Source organism: Gekko japonicus, unplaced genomic scaffold (assembly GCF_001447785.1).
Source record: "Gekko japonicus isolate JY-2015 unplaced genomic scaffold, Gekko_japonicus_V1.1 scaffold1846, whole genome shotgun sequence".
In the NCBI taxonomy this organism is placed as follows: Eukaryota; Metazoa; Chordata; class Lepidosauria; order Squamata; family Gekkonidae; genus Gekko; species Gekko japonicus.
Genome location: NW_015168707.1, coordinates 196381 through 224142, shown reverse-complemented (window position 1 = coordinate 224142; position 27762 = coordinate 196381). Strand labels below are relative to the sequence as shown.

At 47.1% G+C, this 27762-nt stretch overlaps 1 protein-coding gene across 2 annotated transcripts in view; it reads right to left on the bottom strand.

Moving 5' to 3' along the window:
* EPS8 (epidermal growth factor receptor pathway substrate 8) overlaps positions 1-27762 on the bottom strand; it is a 233517-nt gene that overhangs the window by 46934 nt on the left and 158821 nt on the right. For both annotated transcript variants that reach the window (XM_015415535.1, XM_015415534.1), the window contains exons 7-13: positions 15349-15431; positions 14294-14430; positions 12721-12794; positions 10707-10833; positions 7938-8026; positions 2624-2698; positions 809-957 (exon numbers count right to left, since the gene is read on the bottom strand). In XM_015415535.1, coding sequence (XP_015271021.1) covers positions 809-957; positions 2624-2698; positions 7938-8026; positions 10707-10833; positions 12721-12794; positions 14294-14430; positions 15349-15431 — 734 coding nt within the window. The remainder of the gene's footprint in view (positions 1-808; positions 958-2623; positions 2699-7937; positions 8027-10706; positions 10834-12720; positions 12795-14293; positions 14431-15348; positions 15432-27762) is intronic.

The following is a 27762-nucleotide window of genomic DNA, read 5'->3' as shown; positions in this document are numbered from 1 at the left end:
CACCTACTACCAGATCCTTTTAACTGGAGATGCTGGGGATTGAACCTGGGACCTTCTGCAGGCCAAGCAGAGGCTCTTCTGTTGAGCCACAGCCCCTCCCCTGTGTAACAGTCATGCCATGATTACTTGCTTGATTATTCAGGCCATCCAGACTTTTGCTGAAGCTCCATTTGGTGTAGTGGTTAGGAGCGAGGATGCTAATCTGGGAGAATCAGGTTTGATTTCAATCCATCCATCCTCCACCTGCAGCTGCTGGTGTGACCTTGGGTCAGCTACAAGCTATTCCAGGGCTGTTCTCTCACAAGTAGTTCTCAAAAGAGCTCTCTCAGCCCCAGCTGCCTCACAGGGTGTCTGTTGTGGGGAGGGGAAGGGAAAGGAGTGTGTAAGCTGCTCTGAGACTCCTTCGGGTCGTGAAGGGCGGGGTATAAATCCAATCTCTTCTCTTCTTCTTCTTCTGTCTTTGCCAGATTCAGTAAAATGGCCTGGCTGCTACACAATCAATTCACGAATGATTAAGGAGTCCCTTGACAGTGATGGGCTCCACACTGACTCCCGCCCATTATCCCAGGTCTCCATTTTCGGTGATGACAAAGGTTAAGGGTCTTTTAACTGAAACCCTAATTATCGAGGGACTCCTTTGTTTATGGATTGTGCAAACCAAGAAGCAGAACCAAACATAGAACTGCTTGAAACAAGAACTTGGAGGAAGCAAAATAATTTGCCTACATCAAACCGTATCAGTGAACCTGGATGCTATCTGAATGTATAAAACAGCAATACAGAAAAGAGTCTGTTTGTTTGTTTTAACCTGGCTTTGGTCCATGTGTCACCTAGCGACATCCACAGTTGTCCTTCTTCACTTGTGACCGTGTAACGCAAGAAGTCTATCGTATCTTTTGTTAACAGAGGGCTGAGGACGGTGCTGGCAAGCTCTGGGCCCCCTGTGGCTTGTACCACCTGTAAAACAGATGATTAAAAAGAGAGCGATTCATATAAAAGAACCAGGAACAGATTCTAGTAAGAAAAAGTGGATGAAATGACTTTCTAGCAAGAGTTCTCTGGGCAGCTTCTCGTCCCAGTCCATACACAAGAACGTAAGAAGAGCCTTGCTGGATCAGACCAGTGGGCCATCTAGTCCAGCATCCTGTCTCACACAGGGGCCAACCAGTTCCTCTGGAGGGCCAACAACAGGGCGTAGAGGCCGAGGCCTTCCCCTGATGTTGCCTCCTGGCTCTGGGATTCAGAGGATTAGTGCCTCTGAACGTGGAGGTTCCCCTCAGTCACTATGACTAGTAGCCACTGATAGACTTATCCTCCACGTATCTATTTAATCCTCTTTTAAAGCTGTTTAGAGAGGTGAAGCGGCACCAAATCACTGCTTTATTCTTGAAAATGGTGAGATGAAGATGATTTTCTTTTCCCAGAACTTTGGCAATAGACCATTATTTAGGGTTCCCAGGACCCCCCCGGTCTGGGTAGGATATCCCACGATTTTCACAGAAGTCACGTCATTGTGTTGGCCACATTGCACGGTGATGCTCTGCTTTTGGGGGGAAAACTCTATGGTTTGAGCCCAATTTTAATCGCAAAGTTTGCCCAAAAGTTTGCCCAAAAGGCAAAATGTCACCCCAACGTTGACAGCATGATGACGTCACTTCTGTGTGACCTCATCACATCGGGGATGTTGCCGCCCACTGCCAGATGACCCCCCCCCCAAATCCCCCTGCTGGCGCAATGATCGTGCCTGGCAACCCTACCATTATTATTTAGTGGGGTTCCTTTCAGGGGGGTCATTTCTCACTGCTGTTGGTTGGAGTTTGCCGATAAATGTTATTTTAATCACAGAAATTGTTGTTCGGCAGTTTTTATTGTCTTGTTAAGAATGTCTGAGAGCGCTGTTCTGAGAATACAACTGAGAAGTGGGACAGGTATGTTGTCAAACACACACGGACACAAATGGACACCAGCCCTTTCCCGATTGCTTTCTTCCTCATGACAAACCAGGAGTTACAGAGAAATCCTTGCTATGCAAGTAGGGTTGCCAGCTCTGGGCTGGGAAATCCCTGGAGATTTTGGGGGTGGAGTCTGAGGAGGGCAGGGTTTGGGGAGAGGAGGGACCTCAGCGGGATATAATGCCACAGAGTCCACCCTCCAAAGCGGCCATTTTCTGCAGGGGAACTGTCCTCTGTTCTCTGGAGACCAGTTGTAACTCCAAGAGATCTCCAGCCACTGTCTGGAGGTTGGCAACCCTACATACAATGGGCAGTGCACTCTTTGAATTTGTATTCAGTCCTAATGGCTATTCAGTAACCTTATTCTGCTTTTGGATAAACTGAGCTTGTTAGATTTGGATAGGAGAGATGTTGCAGTTATAAATGTATCATAATGTTTTAATGCCTGATGTTCACTGCCTTAGGGACCCTATTTGGGAAGAAAGGTGGGACATAAATGTTTGAAATAAAATTTAGGGTGCCTGATGTCATTCATCCTGACGGAATACACGGTGCTATCCCCTCATTGCTCTCTGCGACGTTTTCTGGTTGATTTAAGGGAGAGTGCTCCAAAATACAATAAAAACTGCCCCCCTCCTGAGGTGGTATTATAAACCCATAAAATATCTCACCATATTTAATGGAGTAAACAGAAAATGAATCAGCTCTGGGGCACTGGGATTCTGGATGTGGGATTTTAATTTAGCCTGCAGGGAAAAAAAGAGAGAGAGAGAGAACATGAGAGGAAAACTGGTACTTCTCAGGGAAGTCGACATGAGGGACACCAAAGCTCCAGGAGGTAACCCGTGGTTTGCATCTAGAAGGTTGCTAATCAAGAACCCAGGCGGTCGACTACCTCCTCAGTTTCCAGATCTCTCTGATCACATGCAGCTCATGATTCTGAAATCTTTTTTAAATTAATTTTATTAAAAGATAAGTCAAGTGTACATAAATAAACCCGTTATATCTCAAGATTACTGTATAAACATGAATATAAACTGTAAGTGCAGATACATATATCACAATGATGGTGAACCTTTTAGAGACCGAGTGCCCAAACTGCGACCCAAATAGGGCTGCCAAGTGGGGGCAGGGGGCGGGTAAACCCCCGCTTTGGAGGCCCGATTTTCCCCGCTTTGGAGGCCCGATTTCCGCTGCTGCGGAATCGGGCCCCGGGGGGAACTCCGCCCCCCGAAGCGCAGCGTGGCTGCGTCATGAGAGGTGACACAACCATGTCGATCACGTTGGGGGTGTGGCCCCGATCATCGGAGGGAAAACTCTATGGTTTTCCCTCCAACGATCGGGGCCACGCCCTCAACGTGTCGACGTCGTGCGTCACTTCCGGTGACGTCCTGGCAGCGCGCGCACAGACATGTCCACCAACAGCTCCCAGAGCCCGGCAAGACTCCCCTGCCGCCAAGGTAAATAGACTTGGCAACCCTAGACCCAAACCCACTTATTTATCACAAAATGCCAACACAGCAATTTAACCTGAATACTGAGGTTGTACTTTAGAAAAAACAACTCATACATTAACTTAAGATGATCCAAACAAAGTAAGGAAAGCAATCCCAAATGCTTTCATTTACTTAAAATTATTTGGCAGAGAATTCGACACTTTAATGATGGTCTGGGCCTGGCTGGGGTGATGGCACGCGTGCCCGCAGAGAGGGCTCTGAGTGCCACCTCTGGCACCCGTGCCATAGGTTTGCCACCACTGATATATCACAATGCCATCTATTAACTTGTCAGCAGGATCTTCCCATGACCATATCCTTGTCACTTTCTTGTGATTTTCCAATTATTCTAAGATTGCTATCATAGTAACGTATAATAATTCCAGATATATTTTAGAAGAACCTCAAAGCGAAGTGAAATTACCGAACTAGCCGCCACATCAATATCCACGGCACGGCTTTCTATTGTTGCCTCATGGAAAAACCAGAGTTTCTCTGGTTTCTCTTCAGATCGCCTCATGGAAAAATCCTGATCCTCCTTCCATTGCTCAATGGAGAAATAAATGTTGGGACCACTTTGTGATGGACAAAGTAGCAGATAAATACGAGTCCCACACACAAGGGTATGCGGGGTCCCATTCCAGATTCATTCGAAAATGGTGTCCCTCTCATAACATATTTCACAGAAAACGATGTATTACCAGCACATACTGGCTATGCAGAATGGCTACATCTATGAGAATTTTTTATGGTCTGAGCACTCTCATAAAATACTATTGAGGTCATTCTGAAATCTGACAATAATGGCCAGCGCTAACTTCTGAATCCTGGTTTGCAAACCTACTGTGTTACCCTCCTTCCAGAGAGCTTAGTTTTGAGAGCCAGTTTGGTGTAGTGGTTAACAGTGGCAGACTCTTGATTCCCCACTCCTCCAGATGAAGCCAGCTGGGTGGCCCTGGGTCAGTCACAGCTCTCTCAGAACTCTCTCAGCCCTGCCTACCTCACAGGGTGTCTATTGTGGGGAGAGGAAGGGAAGGAGATTGTAAGATTCTCTGAGACTCTGAGTGAAGCATGGGATATACAATTCTTCTCCTTCTTCTCCTCCTTCTCCCTCCTCTCTCTTGACCGTTCCCTTCAGCCTGAGGGAGAAGACCTGGCACATCCTCCTCAGCTGCTTGCTTCTTGCATTACAAAGGGCCTGGCCTATCTCCATCCTACCCCCCCCCCAGTAGCTTCCCCCCTCCGGAACTCAAAAACAAGGTCTCAGCAGTTCCTGTGGGAAGTCGTCACCACCCCCCACCGCACACCTGTGACACATCCCTTCATTTCCCTCCCCGAACTCAGCTGCTCGTCAGACAGCGGGCTTTAAAGGTAAGCACCAGCACCTTGAAACGGATTCGGTATGCTATTGGCAGCCAGTGCAGGGCCTTCAACGCAGGCTGGATGTGTTCCCATCTAGGTAAGCCCATCAACAGCCTGGCCACGGCATTCTGCACTAGCTGCACCCTCCGAATTTGCAACAAGGGCAGCCCCATGTAGAGAGCGTCGCAGTAGTCTAGTCTCGAGGTGACCGTCACATGGATCACTGTGGCCAGGTCGTTGCGGTCGAGGAAGGGAACCAACTGCCTAATCAGCCGAAGATGGTAAAAGGCCAACTTGGCAGTGGCTGCTACCTGGGCCTCCATTGTTAAGGAGGGGTCCAGGAGCACAACCAAGTTCCTAACCTCCGGCGCTGGCACAAATGGTGCCCCGCCGAAGGCCGGGAGTGGGGTCCCCACCAGTGTTCCCTCTAAGCTGAGTCGGTGTGAGCTAGCTCACAGTTTTTTTGGCCTCCGGCTCACACATTTTTGTCTTAGCTCACAAAGGATGGCTCCAGAGCAAACTGATTTATGCAGCAGCCAAATCGCTGGTTCACAACTTTAATGGCAGTAGCTCACAAAGTAGAATTTTTGCTCAGGGGACTCCATAGCTTAGAGGGAGCATTGGTCCCCACCTGCACACTGCCCCGGCCCACACACAGGACCTCCGACTTCGCCGGATTCAGTTTCAGCCAACTCAGCCTAAGCCAACCAGCCACGGCCTGTAATGCACGGTCCAGATCTCCAGGACTGGAGTTCGACCGGCCGCCCAGCATCAGATAGAGCTGGGTGTCATCAGCTTTACTGATGGCACCGCAGCCCATAACTCCGGGCTATCTGGGCAAGGGAGTGCATATAGATGTTAAATAGCATCGGGGAAAGCACTGCCCCTTGAGGCACTCCAGTGGGTGTCTCCTGGACTGTTGCTCCCCGATTGCCACCCTTTATCCCCAACCTTGGAGAAAGGAAGCAAGCCACTGTATGGCAAGCCCCTGTATTCCCATGTCGGCGAGGCGGTGGAGCAGCAACTGATGGTCAACCGTGTCGAACGCAGCCAACAGGTCCAACAGCACTGCCACACCGCCCCAATCCAGATGCCTCCGGAGATCGTCCATGGCAACTGCCAGAAAGGAAGACGAAACTGCCCTGTAAGAGGGGAAGGAAGGAGAGGACAGGAGCTCCAAGCGTGAGACACGTTCTTGAGCCACCAAAATTTGATTTGCAGAATTGTTCAGACTCAGCCGGCCATGTTGATCTTGGCAATAAGATTCGTAGCTGAGCCAGCGCGGTCCTCCTGAATCCTGTTATGGTCTTATTGAAATCAGTGAACTTGGCTCCTTGGGAAGTCAAACCTTCACCAAGCCTCGCAACTCAGTGTCTAGCCCCAGCCTGCCATTTCCCAGGTTTGTTCCCTTCATAGAGGCCAAAGCACCTGGAAGAAATAGACTCTCTGTTCTGACAGCTGATCCTAAATGCGGTTAGAAGCACTTGGACAACAGATATAAACAAGCCTTACTGGACACAGAGTTGCCATCCAGAGAAGGGAGACGGTTGGGCTGGATCCCATGCAAAATCTCCACTGTTGGAAGGGATTTCCTTCCCCCCTCGTTGGACAGCAAAACTGTCCTCTGAAATCTGAGTCCACTGGCACCTTTAGTACGGCTGGACTCTAGCTTCATTCTCACATCTTTTTTGTTAACTCTTGCATTTACGGGCTAATTTGCTGCTATCCATTGATCTTACCGGCCACCTGATCCAATTTCAGCTCTGCAGATGCATCTTGGCTCTGAGTGGCCCCACCTAACGGCTGCCCCCCCCTTTCCCCCTGTAAATAACCCTTGAGGAGGTTTTGTTCCATTTGTCTGAAGAAGCGTGCTTTGCACATGAAAGCTTACCGCTTTGAATAAAACTTTGTTGGTCTTAAAGGTGCCGCTGGACACGAACTTTGTTCCGCTGCCTCAGACTGACATGGCTGCCCACCTGGATTTGTCCACTGAAGTGTTTCCCTTGGGGACAGGGACCACCAGGGGGATAGTTGGAGGGGCTGTGGCTCTGTGGCAGAGCATCTGCTTGGCATGCAGAAGGTCCTAGGTTCAGTCCCTGGCATCCCCACTTAAAAGGGCAAGGAGAAAGACTCTGGAGAGCTGCTGCCAGTCTGAGTAGTCAACACTGACCTTGATGGACCAAGGGTCTGATTCGGTATAAGGCAGATTATAGCTGTACAATTTAGGGAGGGGCTGTGGCACAGTGGTAGAGCATCTGCTTGGCATGTAGAAGGTCCTAGGTTCAGTGCCCAGTATCTCCAGTTAAGGGTCAGGTAGTAGGTGATGTGAAAGACCTCTGCCTGAGACCTTGAAGAGCCACTGTTGGTCTGAGTAGACAATACTGGCTTTGATGGACTGATGATCTGATTCAGTATTGTTGGAAAAATTGGCAAAAATACTTAGATATTCAGAGTTTGCAATGGATCTTTGCTTCACTGGAGAGGAGGCATTTCTTTCTGTGTAAAAATCTTTATTTCGAAGGGAAGGGTACCCAGGAACATCTACAAAATAACAAAGACCTAAGGCTACATCTCCAGAGCTACAGAACAGACCGACCAAACAGTCTCACAACAACAACAGCAGCAACAACAACCATGGAGATTCTTCTTCTTCTGGACCCCTAGAAGGAAATCACCTGAATACATTAACCAATGAGTGTGAGTAAACAGATTTCCTGGGCTTTCTTCCCATTGGCTCTGTGCCAGGTTTCCCTTTCAGGTCAGTCTAAACAATAGCACACAAGGATGTACAGATTAACCCTATCATGACTGGATTAGATTAAACAACAGCACACAAGGTAAACAGATTAACCCTATCATGACTGGATTAGACCTTGCAACACACACATATTTCCAACAAGTATAAGGAAGTTTCATGTGCTCATGTGAGGTTTGCCACAGGAGGGAGAGAACTGGTGAAAAACATTTCCTCTTCCGTCAACAGAAATTTCTGTTGGATCCAGCTCAAGGATTGACAAAAGGGAAGGCAAAGCTCATCTTCCAAAGGACATTCAATGGCACTTTACACTGCAGGTAGAAAAACGCAGGTGTGAGACCCAACCTTGAGAACTTTGCTTTAGCCACTTACCAGGAGGTTGAAGCCATGTTTAAATTTCTGCAAACAGTCCACGAATTCATCTGGAGCTGGAGGCTTTGCACGCAGAGTCAAGACACCCTCTGGTGAATAAAACAAAATAAATTTATCAGGAAGAGCTCGTCTTTACTAATTTTCAAAACAGAGGCAATATGAATCACACAAGCTAGGTCAACATAGTGAGGAAAATGAGACAGCAGAATAGATTGTACCACTTCAGAATCCCATGTTAGAAAATGGCGGGGGGGGGGGGGGTTGGTTGGTTGGTTGGTTGTATCTTCAGGGATTTAAACACAGAGAAGCATTAAAATATATGAACCTCTCTCCACAGTCATAACTGAACAAGGGAGTTATGTGGTACATCCTATTCCGTTCCGTTCTATGGAATGAAAAGGAGACTCGGAGGTTATTCCTGTATAAGCAACTGTATAAGCATGATGAAGCCATTCAGAATCAAAATAAGGTGTAACAGACCTCTTGGGAAAAGCAAGATAGAGGAAGTGTGTTGCACGCCTTAGGGCCCAGGTTCAGTCCCTGGCATTGCCCAGAAAAGGAGCTCAGGTGCTGGAAAAAATGCTTCTCTCTCAAGACCCTGCAGATGAGCGGTCAGTCGGAGGGGATGACAGTGACCTTGAAGAAGCCAATGGTCTAACTCTATATAGGCAGTTTCGTATATTTCATTTTAATCATCCATTTTGTTCACCATTCCAATATCCCAAATTCTCTTATTACAAAAATAGACAGCTTCAAGAGGGGGTTGGATAAACATATGGAGCAGAGGTCCATCAGTGGCTATTAGCCACAAGGTATACATAGAACACTCTGTCTGGGGCAGTGATGCTGTGTATTCTTGGTGCTTGGGGGGGCAACAGTGGGAGGGCTTCTGGAGTTTTGGCCCCGCTGGTGGACCTCCTGATGGCATCTGGGTTTTGGCCACTGTGTGACACAGAGAGTCGGACTGGATACGCCATTGGCCTGATCTAATATGGCTTCTCTTATGTTCTTATGTTCTCTCCTTTTTCCCTACTTACTTGGAAAACAGCTGTCTCGTTTTGCCCAGCAAAGAGCTCTGTTAAGGTCAAAAGCTTACACACTCTCACCAACAAGTATTAGCCCGATTAGGAAAGTACCCCTTGTTCCAGGCCCTGTCTAGCCACTACACCAAACAAGCAAGCATTAAAGGGAAAAGAGAAGGAAGCACAGAGGTGAAGCGGCTGATTTTGGTGGCAGCCATGTGTAACATCTAGTTATGGCTTTAGACAATGCTCTGGGCTCCTTGGAAAACATAAACAGTACTTGAAGACAAGAACACAAGAAACTGCCTTATACTGAATCAGACCATTGGCTTGAATTCAGAATCAGTACTGTCTACTCAAGGAGCTGCGGTGGCTCAAGTGGTTAAGACGCTGAACTGCAGGCTGTGGAAGGTCGGTTGTTCAGCAGTTCAAGACCCGAGTTGCCGCATGACGGAGTGAGCTCCCGTCTCTAGTTCCAGCTCCTGCCAACCTAGCAGTTCGAAAGCAAGAAATTGCAAGTAGATAAATAGGTACCACTTCGGTGGGAAGGTAACAGCATTCCGTGCGCCTTGGTGTTTAGTCATGCCGGCCACATGACCACGGAAACGTCTTCAGACAGCGCTGGCTCTTCGGCTTTGAAACGGAGATGAGCACCGCAACCCTAGGGTCAGACTCGACTGGCATTCGAGCAAGGGAACCTTTACCTTTACCTTTTACTGTCTACTCAGACCAGCAGCAGCTCTCGAGGATCGTAGTTAGAAGTTACACACATCATCTATCACAGGGGTCCCCAACCTGGTGCCCGTGGGCACCATGGCACCAGGCAACACCTTTTCTGGCGCATACCCAGGGTTTTTAGGAAGGGTGGGGCCAGGTGGGAATTTTGCCTAGCAAGGCTTCTGGCTGACTATTTGAGATATGATTGGCTGTGTAGGTTATTTAAAAGGTTGCTTTGCCAGCAGCTACCACCACAGCACAAGGATCTACACCAGGAGTGTCAAATTTATTTATGAGGGTTGGATATGACGTAAATGTCATCTTGTCGGGCCAGGCTAGGTGTGCCATAAAATGTAACACCAGGTACTAGGAATATAAACTTTATAAAGGACACCGGCAAACTCTATTAGCGATATTATTTTTTACTCAAAATACAAACAAAAGCAATTGATTCCTAGCTGGGAAAGCAACTGATTTACTGGGAAACCCACAGAAGCCCCAATAGAGATATTTAATCATATGCAAGACTAGGGGGAGTACCTTACTTTTCCATACATACTAGTTGCTCGAGCGCCGAGTAAGAGGCCTGGACGGGCCGGTTCTGGCCCCTGGGCCTTATGTTTGACACCCCTGCTCTACACTGTGTGACTGAAGCTGAACTGTGGCAATAATTTTGTGGTTGGCTCCACCTCCTGTGGCAGCCATTATGTTGCTGTGCCCACCCCCATGCCATGAAGAAATCCCAAATGTGCCCACAGGCTCATAAAGTTTGGGGACCCCTATCCTTTCAACGGGAAATGCCGGAAATTGAACCTGGGATCGTCTGCATGCCAAGCAGATGCTCTACCACTGAGCTACGGCCCCTCCTGTACTTGCAAAGGGGTACCTGCTTTGCTGAACTAGAGCGGATCAGTGCCCAAAGCGATCACAATTAAAGCAGCACGTCAGAAGAATGAACAAACCCGCAGCCACTAAAGATGAAAGTGCCTGCAAGAAAGTCCTCCAGGGAATGGAGGTAACCGTTCCTTACCGCCGGGACCTTTCTTTTTATTCTTCTTGGTCTTCTTCCTCTTTGAAAGCTCAGCAAATGCTTCGGCTGCTTTTTGAAGTTTGGTGACAAAGTATTCAATGTCGTCCAAGATGTGGTTTAGGATTTGCTACGGCAAAGACCCAACAGACACATACATATAAATATCTATAGGAGTACAGAAATGTCAGGGTCCCCACCCAAATTGCAGCGGAGTTAGTCATTCAAATAAAATTAGAAAACATCTAGGAGACGAGCAAAACATTTACACCGTGAAATGGCACACGCTCAGATGAATGAGGCTGACATTCCCATACAGTCTGAGCCCATATTTCACTCTGTCTTTCAAAGTAATCATCATTTTAAAAAAGCTCTTAGACAAAATGGGTGTCTATTAAAATCCTGGAAGCAAATTAGCTTTACTTCGGTATGTTCATTCTCCAGCGCAAAAATCAGGCTGGAGATAATTTTGGCACTACCAAGAGCTATCCCCCCCCCCCCCCCAACTTTGTTTTTAAATGTCTGGCTATTACTAAGTGTTCAAGCTATTCACTGTTGGCATTCAGGGTTCTTAAGAACATAAGCGAAGCCATATTGGATCAGGCCAGTGGTCCATCCAGTCCAACCTTCTGTGTCACACAGTGGCCAAGACCCAGGTGCCATCCGGAGGTCCACCAGTGGGGCCAGAACTCTAGAAGCCCTCCCACTGCTGCCCCCCAAACACCAAGAATACAGAGCATCACCACCCCAGACAGAGGGTTCCATCTATATTTTGTGGCTCATAGCCACTGATAGAATAAGGTTACCATTGTGTCAGTTGTCCTTGGAGCCCTCGGAACAGTGCCTAGAAGTCTCAAGAAACACCTGGACATTCTGGGCACTGAGCAGATAACACCAGCTCAGCTCCAGAAGACAATGTTGCTTGTAACAGCAAGAATCCTGTGACAACACATCTGCAATTCCCAAGAAATTGGCTAGGTCTCGAATTGCAGAACACCATCTACCAGTCAAATATCTGATTGTGACAATTCATAATAATTTCTGCTATACTCCAAACCATTTTCTAAATATATATATGGGGGGGGGGGGGGGAGAGAGAGAGAGAGAGAGAGAGAATGGGGAAACAACTGCCTTATGGTTGTTAAGTAACTATGAGACATATTCTTCTACTAGCTTCGAGTTAGAGCTGCTTCACTCTTGTACTAGCCAAAGCTAACCTGGTGTGATGCCAGCATTCTCCCATAAACAAAGTAGGTAAATAAGAAGACGTAGGTAAATGGGACTCTTGGCATGTACCCACAGGGCATTTAAAGACATGCACCTGCCCTACACGCAATGTGCTGATTGATGGAAACCCTAGTTATTGCAATATCCTAAAAAGCCAGGGACCAGGATAAATGAATACCTGTGCTCATATAAACCAGCCTGCCAATTAAGACTTAGATTAGAGGCCTGGTCTGCGTGCCTCCAGCTTTGGAAATATGGTGGATGGCAAACTATCTGCAAGGCCTTTTTTGTGGTGGTGCCCCAATTGCAGTTTATCTCCCACCCATTTTGCACAATGTTGCTTCTGTCAGGTTTTAGGTGCCAGCTGAAAACTTTTTTTAAAAAAAGACAATTTAGCTAGTGAATTTTGTTTTGCCTGAGCTTTACGCCCTCTATATACGCTGAAATTAAGTTTTTCTTGCTTAGTCTCTGTGTTCTTAGCACAATCTTCAGCTGCTTTGTTATCCTTTTTTCTTACAACTGAGTTCTTCGAAGTTGGTCGCATATTGTCGGAGAAGCAATAAATCAATAATTTAAACAAACAACAACAAACAAATTGCTACTGCGAACTAGAATGCAAAATGGCCCTTCAGGAATACAACTGCAAGGGCGTTTGGTGTCTGTTAATTCGCTTCCACATTGCAGGATTGTCGGATAGGCAGCCTCTCACTGTTCACTTAGACAAAAACAACCATTCAGAACCAAACCAAGCTTGAGCGAGAGATTTAAATACAGCTCTGCTTCTACTCACAACATCTCTGTCAATTCTGGCTGTCACCATTTCAGCTGTTTCTTCGTGTTCATGGAACTGTCTTGGCTTTTCATCTAAGGGAAAACAAAACATGCAACATTAACCTGTGCAGCAATGTAGACGGTTAATTACATTCAACCACCATCTTGTACAATACCACAAAAAGAAGGAGTAACCTGTCTAGAATCCCGTGCTAGATGCAGTGTGTGGGAAGAAACATGAGATGTATCATACAGAATCATCACCAAGTTCCATTCCATCTCCCATCTCCAAAGAAGATTCAAACTGCTCCCTCTCCCAAAATACTAGAACTCAAGGGTATCCAATGACGATGAACAGCAGTAGATTCAGGACAGACAAAAGGAAACACTGTTTTACACAGAGAGTGATTAAAATGTGGAATTTGCTGCCAGAGGATGTAGGGATGGCCAGAGGAATAAACAGCTTTAAAAGGGGATTCGATAGATTCATGGAGGATAAGTCTATCAGTGACTACTAGCCATGGTGGCTAAGGGGAACCTCCACATTCAGAGGCACTAAGCCTCTGAATCACAGAGCCAGGAGGCAAGATCAGGGGGAGGCTTCGGCCTCTATGCCCTGTTGTTGTCAGAGGAACTGACTGGCCACTGTGTATGACAGGATGCTGGACTGGATGGACCACTGGTCTGATCCAGCAGAGCTCTTCTTATGTTCTTATGTACCACAGAGACACCGAAAAAACTCTTAGATTTGGTAACAATCCTGTAGTTATCCTGGCTCCATGATAGCTATCTATTTTGGCCACCAAACATTGTGATAGCTATCTATTTTGGCCACCAAACATTTGGTAACAATCCTGTAGTCATCCTGGCTCCATGATAGCTATCTATTTTGGCCACCAAACATTGTTGAAAACTCCATGAAGGTTGATAGTCCACCTCCCATCTCCACAGGTCATATGCTACATATTGGCAGCCTGAAAGAAAAGGGAAAGAACCAACCAATTTTGCTCCCAATACTGTGTTGCCTGTTCACCTGAAAGTAATTATAAACGTCACCAATGACCATGCAAGTAACTGGTTATGAGTCTGCAGAGTCCATTTATGCATATCCAGAGATCTGTGTGTACTGTATTGTAAATGTGTATTGCATTCTGTACTGCGAATGTGTGAAGCAATGCCTACTGAAATTTCAAAAGCCAAAGAAGCCTCACTGAATGAGATAATTCCCTAGTGGTCAAGGGTGTGGGGCTTCATGTCCCCTCCCCCTTCCTCCTCTACCGCCAGCTGAACCAGAACAAATCACAGGAAGCAAATTATGGAAAACAGAAAATGCACATTGGCTCAATTTAGATAATTTAGATAGTTTACACGGGAAACAGAATTTACATGGCTTTGAAGAAGAATTTACTTTTTAAAATGCAGAGTCCCCAGTGTTCTTGGTCTCTCACTAGGAGGTTTATCACAGACTAGACAGGCTGGCAAGACGCTGCTGGGAGGCCCCAATGCAGTCTGCAGCCACAGGTTTGACAGGCCTGCCACACAGCATCGTTACTTGACGTGAAAGGCTATCGATAAGTCGCAGCAACACTCACAGTCTCCTTGTTCGGCTGCCCAAGCGGACCAGGCTGCCACCCGGCTTCTGACGTCCACCTGCGTGACGGTACCTGGGGGGACGGGAGCCGGCGCTTTGGGGGGCGGAGGGATAGTGCTGTCGGCTTTGGAAATCATCCTAGGAAGCAGACAAAAAAAGCCAAAACTGGACCAAAGAAAAAAACCTTTTCCTTCCTTCCAATGATTTATTGGGAGGGAAACGCCTTGTATGCCAAAGATTCAGCCGTCTGTCATCTCTCACTCTGTGGGAAGCACACTCAGCACACATGGCAAGGTGCCTCGTAAACAGATTACAAACACGTTAGCGGAAGAGCAGCTTTTCTAGCAAACAGAATATTGCGTATTTTCAAACCCCAAGCAGAACTAGGAACCTCATACAACCATGTATTGCAAAGTACAAACAGAAATATTCTATTAAGAAGGAATGAAATAAAATAGTGAACGTTTTTCTATAATAGAACAGTCCCCCCCCCCCACAAAACCCCAATGAATAGCAAAAGATATAATTTCACTAGGGTTGCCAGTCCCCAGGTCCTGGTGGGGTTTCCCCCAGTTTCCGGAGCTTCAGCCTACCTGCGGCCAGTGGGAAAAACTGCACCCCCCAAACAGCCACATCCCCGACACAATGATGTCACCCAGAAGTGACGTCATCACATTGGGGACATCGCATGGGACACTCTGGTTTGAGGGCAAGACTCCATGGTAAATTTGGCCTAAAACCATAGAGTTTTGCCCTCAAACCAGAGCATCGCAGGCGTGATAACATCACTTCCGGGTGATGTCATCGCATCAGGGATGTCCCAGAACGCCCCCAAATCCCCCCACTGGCGCAGCGAGGGGAGCTAGCAACCCTAAATTTCACTAAGGTGTCGAAAAAGCAGAAGCCTGGGGAAACTGACAGATGCTATTTTTCTTAAAGGAGCTAGAAGCCAAATATGAAAAGAAACCAAGAGCCAAAACAGAAATTTGTGGGTGCCAATCGAAGAGGGCACTTTGGCTCCACGCATTGTTCATGGGCCCAAGACTCAAGTCTTACCTGAGTGTTTCAAGCCTCCTCTTTGGTTTCACCCCTTTGTTGTCGCTGATTGCACTTTCAATATCTTCATGGATAAAGCTAGCCTGAGCAGAAGCAATGAAACAGACGAAGAAAGTCAGAAACACCTCCGGGAGCTTACCTAGGGCACTCTTGGCTCAGTTAAAGACCATTTAGTTCATTGGCTAAGGGTTCACCAACTGAATTGGCACAGAGCTGCCTATGAATAGAACCAACAATTGTGCGAGGAAAGGTATTCTTGTTACTTTGATCAGTTCAGAAAATTAAACACACACATTTTCATTTATATCCTGTTTTCCTGGCCAATGGGCATCCAAAGATGCTTTCAGTACAAAAAAACCCCCCACACAACAGAGACAAGCAGGAGTGGAGGGAAGACTTCTGAGTAACAAGCAGGTCTCTCCCTCTGCCATCTTCTACCCAGCGCTAGGTTATGATCTTCACAGTAAGAGAGCCAAAGGACAAGATCAGCTCACACTACTCACAAGCAGAGGAGAAACAAACTCAGGCAGGTCTTACATTCGACTGCTGCTGGCCAACGAGCGGTCTCTTCCCTGCTTCTTCCGCAGCCATCCTTCCCACAAGAAACTCAGGGCGGTGCATCCCCATGTTACCCTCACAACAACTCTGTGACGGAGGATCGGCTGAGAGCGGCCAATGCCAGACAAGGAGATTCTCAGAAGAGTGAGCATTTGAACCCAGCGGTCCTTGGCTCTCCTGCTTGTTGTTTTGCATCATGTACTCTGTTTCTGCTAAATTGCTGGAAGAGGCACAGTAGCACAGGAGGCACCCACAGACCCTGTCAAATTCAATTCAGACACCTCTTTGGCTTCCAAAAATACCCTGCGCGGTGTCTGTGCACTGAACTGGCCCTGAGGTAAGGATCTGCAAGTGGAAGGCTCTGGACTCAGTCAACATACCTCTGAGAGGTATCATCTCTCCTCTCCTTCACTTATATCAGCCCAGGGGCAAAGGAAGGGCATGGCAATTTGTAGCAATGGGTCTTGGGGGAGCAGGCCATTTTGGGGGAGGGAGACACGGTGCCCATGCTTACCACTTGGAAGAAGAAGGGTTGATTTTTACACCCTGCTTTTCTATACCGCAAGGAGAATCAAAGTGGCTTACAATTGCCTTGCCTTCCCCTCCCCACAACAGACACCCTGTGAGGGAGGTGGGGCCGAGAGAGCTCTCTCGAGAACTGCTCTTGAGAGGACAGCTCTGAGAGAACTGGGACTGACCCAAGGTCACCCAGCTGGCTTCATGTGGAAGAGTGGGGAATCAAACCCAGTTCTCCACCGCTCTTAACCACTACACCATGCTGGCTCTCCCCACAACAGGCACTTTGTGAGGCAGGTGGGGCTGAGAGAGTTCTGAGAACTGACCCAAGGTCACCCAGCAGGCTTCATGTGCAGGAAGAGGAAGAAGAGGAAGAAGAAGGAGAATGTTTTTATACACTGCTTTTCCCTACCATAAGGAGTTTCAAAGTGGCTTACATTCTCCTTCCCTTGGACACCTTGTGAGGCAGGTGGGGCTGAGAGAGTTCTGAGAGAATGGTGACTGACCCAAGGTCACCCAGCAGGCTTCACAGGGAGGGGTGGGGAATCAAACCCAGTTCTCCAGATTAGAGTCTACTGCTCATTATATCAGGCTGGCTCTCAAGGTGGACGATCTACTCACTTCTTAAGATGGACCATCTAAGAAAATTAGCTGCCGACTGAGGCCCTCAAGCAGAGGTAGGAAAATTATTGTTCGGCCCACATGGACTTTCCACCTGCCCTAAAGCTACTGAGCCCTAACCGGGATCGCCCAGGCTAGCCCATTCATAGCCAGGGTCCAGCGTACCTAAGGGACCGCCTTTCTCCATATGTTCCCCCAAGAGCGCTATGGTCGGGGTCGCAGCACCTACTGGTGGTTCCCGGCCCCAAGGACATCAAGCTGGCTGCAACCAGGGCCAGGGCTTTCTCGGCGGCAGCTCCTGTCTGGTGGAATGAGCTCCCATACAATGTTCCCTCTAAGCTGTGGAGTCTTGTGGGCAAAAATTCTACTTTGTGAGCTACTGGCATTAAAGTTATGAGTGAGCGATTTGGCTACTGCATAAATTGGTTTGCTCTGGAGCCATCCTTCCTGAGCTGAGACAAAGATGTGTGAGCCGGAGGCTAAAAAACTGTGAGCTAGCTCACACTAACTCAGCTTAGAGGGAACACTGCTCCCAGAGCAGGTTCGGGCCCTGCGGGACCTGGTGCAGTACCGCAGGGCCTGCAAGACGGAGCTCTTCCACCAGGCCTTTGCATAGGGGCCGCCGCCGTCACTGTACCACCACCTAATTGCCATCTTTGACGGTGGATTAGATCTGGAGGTGAGCCGGCCCTGGGCAGACGCCTAGTCAACCGAAGAATGTAAGTTGTCAGGTTAGGTTGATGAATGGAACTCATCTTGGATTAGAAAACTTTAACATCAAGAGCACCGCACTTTATTTAATGATTTGTTTTATACTGTTTAATGATTGCTTTGATGTTGTTTTAACTGTTGTTATGGCAAGTGCCTCTGTTGTAGCCGCCCTGAGCCCGTTGGGGAGGGCGGGGTACAAATCTAATAAATAAATAAATAAATAAATTCTCATTAGATCGCAGAAGCTAAGCACTTGGATGGAGGTCACCAAGGAAGTCCAGGGTTGCTACGCAGAAGCAGGCAATGGCAAGCCACCTCTGAACATGTTGCCTTAAAAACTCCACGAGAGGGTGGCATGAGTGTTCCCTCTCAGGTGAGTTAGTGTGAGCTAGCTCCCAGTTTTTTAGCCTCCGGCTCACACATTTTTGTCCTAGCTCAGGAAGGAGGGCCCCAGCGCAGAGTCATTGATGCAGTAGCCACATCGCTCCCTCACAGCTTTAATGCCAGTAGCTCACAAAGTAGAATGTTTGCTCACAAGACCCCACATCTTAGAGGGAGCATTGGGGCTGTGACTTGATGGCACTTTCTAACACTGAGAGCCAGTTTGGTGCAGTGGTTAAGTGCGCGGACTCTAACCTGGGAGAACCGGGTTTGATTCCCCACTCCTCCACTTGCACCTGGCTGCATGACCTTGGGCAAGCCATAGTTCTGGCACAGCTGTCCTTGAAAAAGAGCAGTTTCTGTCAAGAGTTCTCTCAGCCCCACCCACCTCACAGGGTGTCTGTTGTGGGGAGGGGAAGGGAAAGGAGTTTGTAAGCCGCTCTGAGACACCTTTGGGTAGTGAAGGGCAGGGTATAAATCCAGTCTCCTCTCCTCAATCTCCTCCAACACTGCCAAAACCACTGAACTGTTTGTCAGGATTGTCAGTCTGGCAGACAGCAGCCTCGGCTACTGGGCTAATGCACCCCACAAATTCTTATACAGCTCAGAGACCATTAAGAGCTGTTAAGAATGGGAGAACAGGAGCCACATCTGATCGATCTGCTTTTGACGGTTCTGGGCTGGGATTATGGTTCTTCCTGGTTTCCGGTGCTGCTGTCCAATTCAGAGCTTTTCAAAGCTGGAAGAAACCCAAATGTAGCATTTGGGCTGGGAAAAAACCTACCCACCTGTGCCCTAAGAACAACTCCACACACACACACACACACTACTACCCACAGATATCTAACGATCCAAATTCTGCTTCTCCTCACAGAGCTCTATTATGCCAATACAACATGCTGGCTGCTCAGTGCTCAAAAGCCGCTTACGTGGTAACCACCTCTAAATGATAGTTATAAATGGAGTGAGGAATATCTGTGGACGCTGGATGGCAAGGAATCAAATGCTGTTCAGGCAGAGGTTATTGGCCCCTCAGCAAATAAAAGGTATTCCACACACACCAAATGTTCCACTTTTCAAGTAAATATAAAACAGCTGCTCTGAAAAGCGGTGAAGAGAACCTGCCAATGTTAGTCAGTGTTCTTCACACTTCCCTGGAAGCCAAAACTAAAAACTACCCCATTCCCAGCCAAGACTTGCCGAGTGGGGGGGGGGGGGGTCACATTCTGAAGGTTGCTTCTTACTCAAGGCTTTTAGAAAGCATCGTTCTACACCGCTCAGTGAAAGCGGGATGCGGAAAGAAGTTTCTGAGGATTGTGAACTTCTGGCTGTGATGGACTCCACTTTTTAAGAGGCTTACAGGTGCAGTACCAACAACGAAAGGACTGTGAAGGGTTAATTCCTCACACAGACGGAGAGCCTTGAGTGACAGGCTGCTCCAAACAATCCACTAGCTGAGTAGAGAAAGTCTTGTGAAAGCTATATGCTGAGGAGAGTCAGTCAGGTTCCTGCCTTAACTGAGAAGAGATGTGTACTGAGACCATCTGGGAATAGTTCTGACAGAAAATTTATTTAATTTATTTATTTCATTAGATTTTAGATCACCACCCCCTGCCAGGGCTGGGCTCAGGGCAGTGTACAACATAGTAAAGTTTGGTGTAGTGGTTAAGTGCGCGGACTCTAATCTGGGAGGACCGGGTTTGATTCCCCACTCCTCCACTTGCACCTGGCTGGATGACCTTGGGCAAGCCATAGTTCTGGCACAGCTGTCCTTGAAAAAGAGCAGTTTCTGTCAGAGCTCTCTCAGACCCACCTACCTCACAGGGTGTCTGTTGTGGGGAGGGGAAGGAGTTTGTAAACTGCTCTGAGACTCCCTTGGGTAGTGAAGGGCGGGGTATAAATCCAATCTCTTCTCTTCTTCTTCATAACATATATAATTTAAAGATGGTTTAGAACAAAAACCCACTAATTAACATAAAAGATGGCATTAGAGAATTCCAGTAGAACCACTGCTGCACGGGGGGTGGGGGGGGTGGGAGTGCCACAAGGATAAGACCATCAGTGTCCTCAACCAAATTCCTGGCGCAACATCTCTGCCTTATAGGCCCTGCAGAACTGTATCAAGTTTCACAGGGCACGGATGTTATTTGGCAGAGAATTCCACCAGGTTGGAGCTGGTCAAGAACAGCTGGACATCCCTCGGGCCAGGGACCACCAGTAAGTTCTGATCTACTGAGCTGCGGCCTGACTCCAGGGAGGGGATGGAAGGGGTTTAAAATTTAAACCCCCTCCCTTCTTTCTGGAGTTGCGTTGCATCTGCGGCCGACTACAGGAGGGGAGGGGCATTAAGTTTAAATCCCTTCACTCGACAAGTCAGATCTGCACGACTCAGCGAGTGAAATTCTCCATTACACCCTATGGGGACCATCCCCATAGGGTATAATGGAGCCGAATAGGTTTGAATTTCCTGAATACTAACCCGAATACCAGTACAATACCGATACTGGTATTCGGAGATATTTGGGGATATCGAATATTTTCAGGTCCCAAACACCCGAATCTGAATAGAGTCGATTTTTTCTCCCCTCCACACCCCTAGAACCAACCCAACGGTCACCTTCTTCGCCCTACAGGGAAAGATCAGTAGTGGTGGGCAAAGTGTCGTACAGGAGACCATGTCTTCAATTTCTGCTCTCCTCACTGAGAAAGCCTGAAGCACAAGTCTCTGGAACACACTGTTCAAAAGCCATTTGGCAACATCATTAGGGTGTTTTGTTAGCTAGCTCTGAACTGTGCCTATGGGTAATTGTACTAAGAGATCTCCAGCAGTGAGACTGAGTTTCTGCAAGGAGCTGCTGAAAGCCTTCCTTGGTGGCTTACTGATCTAATGCCAAAAAGACCAGTTCATACATAGGCCCACTGTGGACATTCCTCATACAACAGAGTGGAAGGAGGAGACAGGGGCTTTTGTGCACACGTCGCTTCACCACACCGAGAAAACATAGTGCAGATCAATTCGTAATTTGTGTACACAAACGTACACTTTTTTGTTTGTTTGTTTTAGTGTGGCTGACTTATCTACAAACCTAAGCCATGGTTCCTATGAACCGTTCTACGAATAATTAAGAAGATACGCATACACAAACCCAAGACCACGTATCTTTACATACAGAACATAATGTAACATACATTTCAAATTCTGTTAAAATCTGTTAATTTTGTGTTTGGAAATTCACATTCTGATTATTTGCTCCTGAAAATTTCATTTCTGAGATGAATGAGTCTGTAGAGAGCACTGCATGTGTTTCTGTCGATGTAAGAAACTTTGATTTTGTCTGAACAAAAGAGGAGGAGGAGGAGGAGAAGAACAGGCGGTTTTTATACTCTGCTTTTCTCTACTTTAAGGAGTCTCGAAGTGCCTTCCCTTCCCCTCCCCACAACAGGAACTTTGTGACGTGAGAGAGCTCCGAGAGAACTGTAATTTTTTATTGATGTCTTACATTTCATCTCCATGCATAATTATTTTCATCAAGTTTACATAACCACACATCACACACTGGGAGAGCCAGTTTGGTGTAGTGGTTAAGTGCGCGGACTCTAATCTGGGAGAACCAGGTTTGATTCCCCACTCCTCCACTTGCACCTGCTGATGTAACCTTGGGTCAGTCACAAGCTCTGGCACAGCTGTCCTTGAAAAAGAGCCGTTTCTGCCAGAGCTCTCTCAGCCCCACCCACCTCACGGGGTGTCTGTTGTGGGGGGGGAAGGGAAAGGAGTTTGTAAGCTGCTCTGAGACTCCAAGTGAAGGGCGGGGTATAAATCCAATCTCTTCTCTTCTTCTTCTTCATCAAATACATCAATTTCCCCCTTTATTACTCCCCCCCCACCCGAGCGATCAATTGAAAGAGAGAAAAAAAACACCTTATTATTATATCTGCAACCATGAGCACACCCAAGGTGACCCAGCTGGAGGAGAGGAGAATCAAACCTGGTTCTCCAGTTTACAGCCCGCCACTCTTAACCACTACACCACACTGGCTCTTGGGGTCCAAGTGCCATTCCTCTAGTGGGCTGCTACAGAAACATGATTAGGATGTAAGCTCAGACTCCCAGGACCAGCATATTCATCACTTGAAAACTGCAGCACCATGGATGCTTGGCACTCGTGAATGAGCCCCTACAGATCAATCACCACTACTGAAAACTTCACTGCAACCCCAGTGGTTTGTACACACGAAGCTTGTCTTATACTGAATCAGACCCTTGGTCCATCAAAGTCAGTAATGTCTACTCAGACTGGCAGTGGCTCTCCAGGGTCTTGGGCAGAAGTCTTTCACTTCACCGGCTACTAGAGCCTTTTAACCGGAGTTGCCAGGGATTGAGCCTCGGACCTCCTGCATGCCGAGCAGATGCTCTACCACCAAGCCATGGCCTCGCTCCATCTCCTTTTTTAAAACAGACCTATTTCCTGTGTTCAAGCTGTGAGTTATGTTCAAGCTGTGAGTTATGAAGAGATGTCCATACATACGAGAAGTGGTCCTTGGAGTGGCATTTAAAGCTTCCGTTTAAATTCTTCTGTCACTTTCACAAGAGGCATAGGAGCTTAGTTTACTTTTTTTTAAAAGACGGCAAATTAACAGTATGCAAGACTAAGGTAAAGGTAAAGGTTTTCCTTGTTCGAAAGGCAGTTGAATCCGACTCTAGGGGTGCGGTGCTCATCTCCATTTCCAAGCTGAAGAGCCAGCGCTGTCCAAAGATGTTTCCGTGGTCATGTGTCCGGCATGACTAGACGCCGAGGCGCACGGAACGTTGTTACCTTCCCACCGAAGTGGTCCCTATTTATCTACTTGCAATTTCTTGCTTTTGAACAGCTAGGTTGGCAGGAGCTGGAACTAGAGACGGGAGCTCACTCCGTCATGCGGCACTTGGGTCTCGATCTGCTGAACTACCGACCTTTCGGTCTGCAGTTCAGCGTCTTAACCACATGAGCCACCGCAGCCCCATGCAAGACTACCAGCCACTATTGTCCATGACAGCTAAAGGGAACATGCAGGTACAGAAGTCCCTAAGTTGCAAAATTCTAGATGCTGCTGATAAGATTGCCAACCTGCAGGTGGTGGCTGGAGATCCCCGGGGATTACTATTGATCTGCAGGCAACAGAGATCAGTTCATCTGGAGAAAATGGCTACTTTGGAAGGTGGACTCTGTGGATCTGATCGAAGGAGCCTGTTTTTTTTAATGTTACAGTGAAACTAAAGGTACACCAGCTGACACATTTATATTAACGAAAATGCTTGCAAGGAAAATGAGGAAGTTGACACTCAGATTATGATCTCTTCATATATTGTAGCCCTGACATATTCTTGGCCTCCTTTCCCCTGTTCTAAGAAGAGAGATTTTGGCAGTCGTACCGATCAATCAGACTTTTCCTATTACCAGCACTGGAGCAAATCCAACTGCTGCTTCTTTTGCAACAGGCTGGACTGTGTGGTGTGTATGAAGAGGATGTAATAGCAAGGCTGTATCAACTGCAAGAGGAAGTGAACTCTCCATGAATTTATTTGCTAAGGCTTAAAAGCAACAGAGCGGATGGCCAAAAACATGATGCCGGTATAATCCCAGACAATTTCGTGAATGTTCAAAAATTTAGAGTTGCACTGGTAAAAGCTGACTGTTGCCTAAATAAATTAGTCAACATTTACTGTGGAATATTAACACAGCAACAGTTCATACTTGCAGAGCTCAAGAGTATCAACCTTGGGGGGTTGTAATGCTTGCTTGCAGGATGAAGGGAATATTAGTTATTCAGAAACATTTTATACTGTCTCTCCAGGGAACCAGCCTGAGGTGTCTTATAAAATAAAACAGTAAATGTTAAAAATTAGTAATTAAAATCCATAATTTTTTTTTAAACCCAGCCACTGAGAAGTTTAAAATAACAGTTTTCAGACTAAAAGTAAAGGTAAAGGTTCCCTTGCTCGAAAGCCAGTCGAGTCCGACTCTAGGGTTGCGGTGCTCATCTCCGTTTCAAAGCCAAAGAGCCAGCGCTGTCCGAAGACATTTCCGTGGTCATGTGGCCGGCATGACTAAACACCAAGGTGCACGGAATGCTGTTTCAGACTAAAAGCCCATTATAAAAATGGTGTTTAAAAAGAACAGACCCTCAATTGGGCGAACTGAGCCATTTTGGGTGAATTGCCTGGGTGAATGGAGGCATTTTGGCTTGGTGCCTAAAAGAAAACAATGTAGGTGTCAGGTGAGTCTAAAGGGGAAGGGCATTCCATAAGCAAGGTGCCACTACCGAAAAAGCCCTGTTATAATCTTAAATTTTTACATTTCAATCTGAGCAAAAGAGCTTCTCCCTTCACTCAAGTCCCTTCCCTTTAAAAAAGTCAATCCTCTCCCCCTCCTCCTGTATCATTCATAACTTCCCAGTCCCTTTGAACTGAGTAAAACACGAAAGAAATGCATTTGAAGAAGTGAGCTGTGACTCACAAAAGCTCACACTGGAATAATTGTTCTTAATCTTTAAGATGTCACTGGAGTTCTGCTTTATTTTGCTTCAGAAGTTTAATCCAGCTACCCCTCTGGAATTACGAGGGTTGCCAGGCCTAACATGGCAACCGGCGGGAGACTGGAGAGAAGGGATAGGGGAGAGTTGGAAAAACTATATTCCTAGAGAGGACTGACATCACTTCTGGGTTTTCACCAGAAGTGACATTACATCATAGGCCCAACAGCCATTTTTAAAATTCACTTTTCAGAACAGTGCCTGTAAACATGAGCTGCCTCTGCCGCCTACACCCTAGGAATTACCTTTGAACTGAGTCTGGGAATGTCCCCCAGTCCCCCAAAGGGGGAAATAGATATTTATGTCCCCCACTTGGGGGACAATCATCAGTAAATGCTGGCAAAGCACATTTAGGTTTCTGTCAACATTTACTGGTGTACCTGAGCTTCTGGATCTTCCATAAGACTTACCAAGGCCTGCCAGCATTAATCAAATTTTCACACACATTGTAAGTTACATTTTACGGGACGGTCAGTTCACAGTTTATTTTTGCTGGATGTTCAACTGGTAGGTTTTTTCCTTCTTCATAGTGAACACATGGAAACGCAAAGGGGAGACACATCTCTTAGGCAGACAGAGACGGATGACAGATGTGCACCAGACAAAATATGACTAGCTGTGGCTCCCCTGGCCTATATCCGCTCAATATTTATAGATGTGTGCCTTCCCGTCCGCTGGGGCTCATTCACGGACATGAAAAAGTGTGTGAACACACAGCAAATGGAACAGCTGTGTTACAGCAAAGTGTGAACTAGTTCTAAGGGGAAGCTAGGAGAGGGAATGCTGTTTGTTGAGATCACTTCATCAGTTTTAAGTGTAAATTTAAAGTTCTCGGGAGGCGGACATCTGTTGTGCCTCCTGGACGTTCAACTGCTTTATGATTCCCCAAGCTTTCAAACAACCAGGTCGGTTTACAGGCAGTAATCTTATTCCTCTCCATTAATCAAACCAATGATTAATCTGGCAACCGTACCCCACCATCGCCTGCCAGTGGTTTTTTGGGGGGGGGGGGGGGGGGACCTGGAAACCCTAAGGGCATCTCTGTAGATTAGCAAAACGAATGAGAGGGCCAGTGCTTCATCGTGGTTAGAGCGCAAGAATAGGACAGGGAGATTATTTCCACCCAACCCCTTGGCAGTGACATTCCCTTGGATGATCTTGGGCTAGCCACCTTTTCTTCAGAGAGATTGTAAAAGGAAATAAATAAGAGGTGAAACTCAATAATGCAATGCACATCTTACACCTATGGGGAGAACTGTAAATTGCTCATGCTCTGGGAGTGCAGATTATCACCCTTTCGAGGGAGATTTACATGTTCCCTTTTGCATAAAGATAAAGATAAAGGCTCCCTTGCTCGAAAGCCAGTCGAGTCCGACTCTAGGGTTGCGGTGCTCATCTCCGTTTCAAAGCCGAAGAGCCAGCGCTGTCTGAAGACTTCTCCGTGGTCATGTGGCCGGCATGACTAAACACCAAGGCGCACGGAACGCTGTTACCTTCCCACCGAAGTGGTACCTATTTATCTACTTGCAATTTCTTGCTTTCTAACTGCTCGGTTGGCAGGAGCTGGAACTAGAGACGGGAGCTCACTCCGTCATGCGGCACCTCGGGTCTCGAACTGCTGAACTACCGACCTTCCACAGCCTGCAGTTCAGCGTCTTAACCACTTGAGCCACCGCAGCTCCTTTTGCAAAGTACCCTGTAAATATAAGATAAAATTGTGCGACTTGCACAATGCATTCCCTCTTTCAGTACTCCCCCGTAACACTTAAAGCAGCCCCAGATAATGGTGCTTCATGGGCTGCAGAGCCACAGAATGGCCCAAAGGCACAGAGGTCAGTTCTACCGCTGGAGGATAAGTAAGTTTTCCTGTGTGAAATGACTGGACAGGAGACAAGCCGGCTCCCACCCCTGGGGAAAAGAGCTCACCCAGCTTGCAGTAAATATCACAAAATGACAGATCACGATGAGTTACCATGTTAGTCTGTCTGTAGCAGTAGAAAAGGGCAAGACTACTGGACTCTTGCTCTTATCTACTGCTACAAAATGACAGATAGGCATTAAAACTCAAAACTAAAGAACTAAAAAAAATTCCTGGAACATAACCTGCGCTGCTCTCTTAATATTTTGGAACAATTGAGCCCGATGGCCTTTTTTGGAGAGAGAATTCCCAAATAAGCTGATACAGAAGAGGAAGACATGCTTCTATGAAAACCAGAACTGTATTGGAAGGCAGTGGTCTTGGGAGCAGTGCTCATCCCAATGATCTCAGACTTTGTGTTTAAAGAAAACAGGGCTTTCTTCAGTTTTGTATATAAAATGGGTTTCTCCCAGATCCCATAACACCTTGAAAATACCCAGTCTGAAGTGATATCCCCACACCAAAATTAAGCTGAAAACATCTGAATGGATTAGCCTTTAGACCCATTCATTTATGGATGCTAATACAAGGATCTACTTCTGCAGCAATGCATGATGGGATTATGCATCCCCTCATTATCGCTGTACTGCAAGTTCAGAAGAGAAGAAATGCTCTCTCACCGGTAACATCTTTTATTTACATTTCTGATTTCAAAACTGCCAATTACTCATCAGCCTGGGTTAAAACTGTGTCATATGATTTATTGATGTCACAAAAGACGGTCAATGTATTCCTCTCGATAGGTGACAAAACAACGACTTCCCCATATGGTTTCATTACTTTCAATTATGTCACTACTTAACGGTAAAACATGGAGAAAAAGTAAGGGTTTTATAAGAAGAAGGAGAAGGAGGAGGAGAAGGCGAAGAATAAGGCGAAGGCGGAGGCGGAGGCGGAGGCGGAGGAGGAGGAGGAGGAGGAGGAGGAGATTGGATTTATACCCCGCCCTTCACTTGGAGTCTCAGAGCGGCTTACAAACTCCTTTCCCTCCCCCTCCCCACAACAGACACCCTGTGAGGTAGGTGAGGCTGAGAGAACTCTGACACAAACTGCTCTTTTTCAAGGACAGCTGTGCCAGAGCTTGTGACTGACCCAAGGTCACATCAGCAGGTGCAAGTGGAGGAGTGGGGACTCAAACC